Below are 8,331 nucleotides of genomic sequence, written 5' to 3'. Positions count from 1 at the left end.
ATGGATCACATTAAAGCATTCCTCTCCAGCTTCGTTTTGATTCTCTCGGTTTCATCAGTATTGGCCTCTTCCTCAGCATCACTCAAAGTGGGCTTCCACAAGTCCACATGTCCATCAGCAGAAGCAATCGTGAAGAGAGCCGTCAACAAAGCTGTTTCTGCCAATCCTGGAATCGCTGCTGGTCTCATCAGAATGCATTTCCATGACTGCTTCGTCAGGGTGAGTTCCCCCACACCCATTTCCTACCTTCTATGTGCTTATCTCATATATATATGTATAATTCTCATCAAGTCGTCGGTTCATATACATACGCAGGGTTGTGATGGATCTGTGCTGCTCAAATCTACACCTGGCAATCCAGCTGAGAGAGACCACCGAGCAAACAACCCCAGCTTACGTGGCTTCGAGGTCATTGATGAGGCCAAGGCTCAGATTGAGGCTGTCTGTCCTCAAACTGTTTCTTGTGCCGACATCATCGCTTTCGCTGCTCGAGACAGTGCTCAGAAAGTCGGACACATAAACTACGATGTGCCCGCAGGACGCAGAGACGGTCGTGTCTCAATCATGGACGAAGTCCAGGGCAATTTGCCCCCACCTTTCTTCAACGCACAGCAACTCATTGACAATTTCGCACGAAAGGGATTATCGGCGGACGAAATGGTCACGCTTTCTGGTGCTCATTCCATTGGCGTATCTCACTGTTCTTCCTTCTCCGGTCGTCTTTACTCCTTCACTTGGCTTCCTCACCGATCCTGAGCACTACCTCTTCCGCACCCTCTCTCCCTCGACTTTCATCTTTTCTTCCTGCTTCTTCATCCGGATCTTTATCCAGTACTACTACTCAGCCGTCTCCTATCAAGTTGGATAGGAACAATTACCTGTATTGGCAGTCTATGGTGTTTTCTCTTCTTCGTGGTCAGAGATTGGATGGCTTCGTTACTGGTACCAGCTCTTGCCCTGACGAATGGCTCACAAAGGATGAGTCAGAGATCAATCCTGCATATGCGGAATGGATTGCAACAGACCAAACAATCTTCGGATGGCTCCTTGCGAGCATGACTCCAGAAATCGGCAGCAAACTGGTGCATTGCCGAACGTCTCACGAACTCTGGAAAACAGCCAAAGAATTAATCGGTGCTAACACACGATCAAAAGTCGTGATGTATCGGTCCGAGTTGCAGCGGATCAAAAAATTCAATGTCAATGGAAGACTATCTGAATCGAATTAGGCACTTAGCAGATCAACTGAGCCTAGCAGGAGCATCTGTTTCAGACAATGACTTAGTAACAATAACGTTAACTGGTTTAGATTTAGAGTATAACTCAATTGTCTGAACGTTGACTGGTCGTAGTGATCTTAATTGGATCACATTGCAATCTGAATTACTTACTTTTGAATGTAGACTTGATCTTTACAGAAGTATGTCTGATTTGTCTATTACTACACCTTCTGCTCACATAGCCAGGACAGAAAGATTTGATCGAGGTGGTTCTTCTCATCGTGGTGGAAGGAATCACAGAGGTAGAGGTCGATTTGGTAGAGGTCAACGACCAATATGTCAAGTATGTGGAAAGACAGGTCACATAGCATCCGATTGCTACTATCGTTTCGACAGAAATGTGAGACTTCCTGCTCAACGATCTTTTGGGTCAAATCCGTCACATCCAGCAGCATATGCTGCAACTGCAACTCCACAAGTTGTAGCAGATCCACTGTGGCTTGTTGATAGTGGAGCTACAAATCATATTGTAAATGATTCAAATCTCATGCAGAATCAGACCGATGTTAATGGTAAGAGATCTATGACTGGTTTTGATGGATCTAGATTACCAATCTTGAGCACTGGATCTTCTTCATTATCTTGTCCTCAATCGAATAAGTCTCTTAGCTTGACAAACATGCTTTATGTGCCTGGGTCTCAGCATAATCTACTCAGTGTTGCTCAATTAACTACTGATAATGATGTTTCTGTCAAATTTGATCGCTATGGGTGTTATGTGAAGGATCAACACTCCAAGGAGATTCTGCAGCAGGGAATGCGTAAAGGCAACATTTATGAGATGCATAGATTCACTAGCGATGCTGATCACTTTTCAAGTCTAAAAGATTCTAGAGGAGCTGTCCTTGTTGCTCAGAATGTAAAACAAAACAGAAAAACTGTATTAGCTCAGATTTGGCATCAGCGATTAGGTCATCCATGCTACTCTATAATGAGCAAAGCTTTGTCGTCTTGTAATGTCAAAATCAATAAAGATGATTGCTCCTTTTGTGATGCATGTCAATATGGCAAGTCTCATTTATTGCCTTTTCAACGTTCAACATCTCATGCTACACATGTTCTTGACTTAATACACACTGATGTGTGGGGACCTGCGCCGCTTATCAGCACTTCAGGATTCAAATATTATATCCATTTTATTGATGACTTCAGTAGGTTCACATGGATTTATCCACTAAGACAAAAATCTGATGCTTTTCGTGCCTTTGTTCAGTTTAAACAGCTTGTTGAAAACAAATTTGACCGAAAAATTAAAGTTCTACAAAGTGACTGGGGAGGAGAATTTCGTAGCTTCTCTGAATTATTGACAGAAACTGGAGTTGAATTCCGACACCCTTGTCCACATACATCAAGTCAGAACGGCCGTGCTGAAAGGAAACATAGGCACATCGTCGAAACTGGACTTAGTCTTCTTGCTCAAGCATCAATGCCCCTGTATTACTGGTATGAAGCTTTTCAATGCAGTGTTTATCTTATAAATCGAATGCCCACTAATATCTTAGAAGGAAAGTCTCCTTATGAAGTCCTGTTTAAAGCTGCTCCTGATCTAAAATTTCTCAAGGTGTTTGGAAGTGCCTGTTTTCCATGCTTAAGACCTTATAATACTCACAAGCTACAGTATCATACTGCAAAATGTGTTTTTCTGGGGTATAGCAATGATCACAAAGGCTACAAGTGCTTAAGTTCTACCGGTAGAATTTTTATTTCCAGACATGTAGTTTTTAATGAACTTGAATTTCCTTTCAAAGTTGGATTTCTGAACACTAAGCAACCAGAAGCAGAAGTAATTGTTGATGCTTCTTCTTTTATGCTTCCAACCATTCCTCTTCCTCAACAAGGTTCAAGTATCTCAAACAGGCAAACTGATCAGTCTTTATCTAGTCAGATACCAGAACGACCAGATTCTGATGCTGATAATGTTCTAGTCCCAGCACCGACAGTCTTAACTCCTACAAATAATACTCAAAGTGTGCCTTCTCAAACAAATAAACACCAGATGATAACAAGAAGCAAAGCTGGTGTGTTTAAGCCAAGGTACCCATTTGTTGGCCTATCAAAACAAGTACTTGAAGTGGAGTCAGAGCCTACAACAGTAACTGAAGCTCTATCAAAACCTGAGTGGTTTGCTTCAATGAAGGATGAGTATGATGCCTTGATAAGAAACCAAACCTGGAAATTAGTTCCTTACACTGGTAACGAAAGTATAGTGGAATGTAAGTGGGTTTTTCGTAACAAGTTTCATTCTGATGGCAGCTTGCAAAAGAGGAAATCAAGGTTGGTAGCAAAAGGTTTTCAGCAGAGCCCTGGTGTGGATTATTATGAGACCTTTAGTCCAGTGGTGAAATCTTCTACCATTCGACTTATTCTAGCTATTGCTGTTACTAGAGGTTGGGCAGTAAATCAGTTGGATATTAACAATGCCTTCTTAAATGGTACATTGACAGAAACAGTTTATATGCGACAACCTCAAGGTTTTGTTGATGCCACAAAGCCACATCACATTTGCAGATTAGAAAAAGCCTTGTATGGGCTAAAGCAAGCCCCAAGAGCTTGGTTTGACAAGCTCAAGAATACGTTGGTGCATTGGGGTTTTCAAAATACAAAATGTGACACTTCTCTTTTCTGGTTTAAACAAGCAGGAATCATATTACTTGTCTTAGTATATGTAGATGATATAATCATCACAGGAAATGATTCTGCCAAAATCAAAAGCTTCATAAATGAGCTGAATGTTAAATTTGCTCTAAAAGATATGGGGGAACTTCACTACTTTCTCGGCATAGAAGTCAAAAGAATGTGAACGGTATGTTTTTAAGTCAAACAAAGTACATATCTGATATTCTTAAGAAGTATGGGATGCTACATTCAGCTCCTTGTTCAACACCAATGGTTTGTGGAAAATCACTTTCACTCAGTGATGGAGAACCGTTGAAAAATCCTTCTCAGTATCGTAGTGCTGTAGGTGCTTTGCAGTATGTGACACAAACACGGCCAGATATTGCATTCTCAGTCAACAAGCTGAGTCAGTTTCTTCACAAACCAACAACAGCTCATTGGCAAGCTGTAAAAAGGCTTCTTCGCTATCTCAAAGGAAGTGCAACGTTGGGACTTTTCATAAGAGGAAGCAAGGATCTGAATTTCACTGGTTATTCAGACGCAGACTGGGCTGCGTGTCCTGATGATAGACGATTTGTTGGAGGATATTGTGTATTCTTTGGAAACACACTTGTATCATGGAATTCAAGGAAGCAGCGTGTAGTATCACGATCCAGCACAGAGTCAGAGTATCGAGCACTGACAGACTTAGCCTGTGAACTAGCTTGGTTACAATCTCTACTGCTTGAGCTTCATTTTCCCTTGACACGAACTCCTCAAGTCTGGTGTGATAACACAAGTGCACAAGCTCTGGCCAGCAATCCTGTTTTCCACGCCAGAACTAAGCACATAGAACTAGATGCTCATTTCATTCGCGAACAAGTATTAGCAAAAAGAGTTACTATAGGACATGTGCCGACGGAAGATCAAATCGCTGATTGCATGACTAAATCTTTATCTTATAACAGGTTTTGCACTCTTCGAAGCAAGCTCGGCATTGTCTCTGTCCCTGTCTCGCTTGAGGGGGGATGTGAGTGATTAGTTGTAAACAGCTGTAATTAGCACGTGATTATTGTAACAGAATTCAGTTGTCTTGACAGCTGTAGTATCTATTTCTGTACACTTGAGAAATATCAGTATAAATATACAGTGGGTCTTTAGTGCATCGACAAGTCACTAAGCCCAAAATATTCAGTTTATATCTTCTGTTTTCACTCCCAGGATCCTTCCATGGATCCTGCCTTTGCTGAATTGTTGAAAAGAAAGTGTCCGCCTTCAAGCAACAATGGCGGTGAAGATCCGACGGTTGTGCTTGATGCTGCTACACCTAATAGATTGGACAACAAGTACTATGTGGCACTGAGGAGTCATCGTGGGTTGTTGACCTCAGACCAGACATTGTTGGAAAGTGAGTCCACAAGGAACATGGCGCTGAGAAATGCGAACCATGGTTGGAGTTGGGTTCACAAGTTTGCCAAAGCAATGGTTCGTATGGGTGCGATTGAAGTGCTCACTGGTTCAGAGGGCGAGATCAGAAAGACATGCAGCGTCGTCAATTAATTAACACCGCTAATGTCTATTGTGCTCGGCGGAAACAAGTTGTTCATAGCTCAGTTTGGTTTTCAATTCTTTAATTCAATTCTTCTTTTGCAAATGTAATGTATTGTTTTCTCATGATAATTTGATTAATTACTTTGTTCCTTCTACATGTTTTCTTTAAACCTTGATATATTTAGAGTTTCACGCAATATACCGTGTAGACTGGCTTTCACGTTGATATATTGCTCCCTTACTTTGAAATTAAGTTGGAAAAATTGAATGGTGATGGCTTCTTGATTTTGTTGCTGGTTCATATGTCAAAATAACACACTTGATCTGAAATAAGAATTCAAATAAAAATAACGACCAAGGGAAGAGCAAGTTTCACTTTTAATTTGTTTATGCAAAGCGCCAGATGTCGGATGAGGTACACAATTATGCAGGGCCTTCATTTCAGTGGTATGGATGGCACAATTAAAAAAAAAAACAAATAAAAAAAAACTTGAGATCGGATTGGATATTAATAGAAAAAAATTAATTCCTCAAATTTTTTTTATGGTTTTAACCTTTTTTTAACCATGTTTTTTCATCGGGCCTTTATAGTATTCTCATTCTTGGGCATTAATATATTTTTGGCAGTAATGAAAATTTTCTAAGCATTAATCACCATACTCAATCTGTTAATTAGAACTGATGTGGATGCTAAATAAGCGGTTAAACTAATGACTATCACTTTACATCTATATATAATTTATAATTTAATTAATTATGATTTTATTTAAAATCATGTTACGAAGTTAATCTATGTCTATGTTGAGTGAAAGCCACGTCATTAGCTCCTAATATTGTTGTTCTTACAAATTGTTATATAATTATAGGAATCAATACCTATAGTTCGTGAAACAATAAGGGCTTCATTAATAAAAGGAGAAAAAATGCAAAGATTTAATTAAAAATTAATGAAAGCTTTTAGCTCATATCTTCAATTTTAAATAGAACTTGTTAAAATTTTTCCTTCCATTCCTTTTATTTTTCTCATACCACACAGGTACTCTAAGAGTAGGGTGTTGATGAGGCCCAAAAACCTCAATGCCCATCCAAGCCTAGTAAAATTATGCCTAACCCGGCTTTGAACGAGCAGCCCAAACAATAAATGAGTATTTTTGGATAGGACCAAAATGTCAGGCAGGGCCAGGTATCGGGGAGGGTATGTTGTCCTGTCCATTTAGCCTTGTCCAAAATTTATATATATTTATTTAATATATAATATACATATATTCATTATACTGCCTCCGGTCCTAATTATAAGATCTTATTTGTAAATACTATCTCTGATCCTAATTATAAGATCTCGTTTGTAGACTACAAACGAGATCTTATAATTAAGATCAGAGATAGTATATAATTATATTTAATATATATATACTCATGCAATATTCATATATGGTAGAATTATATATTTCAAGATTTAAATTGTTGATATATATATTTGATTAGGGATGTTGTTTGAAAACCTATCATGTTGTGTTTGATTCTATAATTATAAATGATAAATAGATATATGAATTTGTAGTGTATTTTTTATATTTCTTCTATTGAAATATTCTAAATTATGAAATTATAAAATATATTTAAAAATCAAAATATTATTTATTAGGTTTGGTGAAAATCTTCATATAAGATGAATAACGCTTTAGCCTGGCCTTGCCTAGCTTTGTCCCTATATAACTTAGGCTTTTAGTAGGCAGGGCTAGGCAATGAGCTTCAAAATGCAGCCCATTAGTCATTCGAGTTGGGCATCAAGCAAGAGTCATGTCCTGCCCAGTTCTATTTATGTGCAGCCCTACGTAAGAGCTTCTTGATCCCTCAATTTCTCTCATTCCAGCCCAACAGACCCTAAGAGTTTCTCGATTCAATATATCTTGTCCTCGGTTGAAGAGAAGAGAAAACAAGAGGGATAGAGAATTGAAATAAGAGAGAAGTGAAGGCATGCAATTTTCACTCCTTGTGTATGGATGGGGAGGAGAAAATAAGAAGAAGAAAAAATGACTGATTTTACATAGACAATAATATCTTCACTGCTATATGTATGATATAATTTATCATTCTACCATATTATTTATATAATATTAACTATATATTACTAAATAGGGGGAATTCTAGTTAAATCCGGTTGAAATTTCAAAATTCAAATTAAGGCCTATACTTTTGACGAATTCTTAATGAGGCCAAGAGGCCTTATTAGGAATTTTTTAATATCATTAAAAGACTATAATGCCCTTTTAAATTAGCAAATTGGTAATTGGTCCAATTAATTTATGACATAACTTCTTTTTTCTTAAGGTGCCACTAGATGGTACATCAGCTTTACGTGTTCTTACTTCATATGCTGTTAAAAGAGTAAAATGTATGATTTTTTGCGTAAATTTATATTAAGAAGTTCATATTACTCTATTCATCCTATCAAATGTTGAAATTATTTAGATTTCTAATACGAGTTTATATTAATTATTAGTAAGAATTTTAGTAATCAGATTACAAGATATAACATGATGAGAACATCTATATGGCAGATATAACAAATAACTCAAAAAATAAATAAAAAATTTGATGCTGAAATATATTAATTCATTAAGATTCTGATTTTTCAACTTTAAGGGAAAAAAATTCCTTCGAAAAATTAATTTACTAGTGTTGGAGTTAAGTAATTAAAAGGTCCTATTTCCATTATAAAAAAGAAGTCCCTGTTACCTTAAATTTCTTATCAATATATCAGAGTTAGCATAAAATTTGTTATCCTACCATATTATTTAATAATTTTAACTATATATTACTAAATATGTCATAAAATAGTGAACTTGTTAAAGGAGGAAAAGTCCAAGACGAATTCGTCGTTTGCCTTCATATTCTGGGCCAT

General features: G+C 37.5%; 1 protein-coding gene across 1 annotated transcript; it reads left to right on the top strand.

The window, feature by feature from the left end:
• On the top strand, nucleotides 1-5,569 carry LOC114740450 (peroxidase 5-like). The gene is made up of 3 exons (XM_028928596.1): nucleotides 1-219; nucleotides 316-739; nucleotides 5,092-5,569. The coding sequence occupies exons 1-3, from the start codon at nucleotides 1-3 to the stop codon at nucleotides 5,433-5,435; spliced, it is 987 nt and encodes a 328-aa protein (XP_028784429.1). The 3' UTR covers nucleotides 5,436-5,569.
• Nucleotides 5,570-8,331: the final 2,762 nt, after the last annotated feature.

Source organism: Neltuma alba, unplaced genomic scaffold (genome assembly GCF_004799145.2).
Source record: "Neltuma alba isolate B1F8T4 unplaced genomic scaffold, ASM479914v2 tig00003155_pilon, whole genome shotgun sequence".
Lineage (NCBI taxonomy): Eukaryota > Viridiplantae > Streptophyta > Magnoliopsida > Fabales > Fabaceae > Neltuma > Neltuma alba.
Note: the sequence above shows the minus strand (reverse complement) of the source record. Positions and strands in the feature narration are given on the sequence as shown.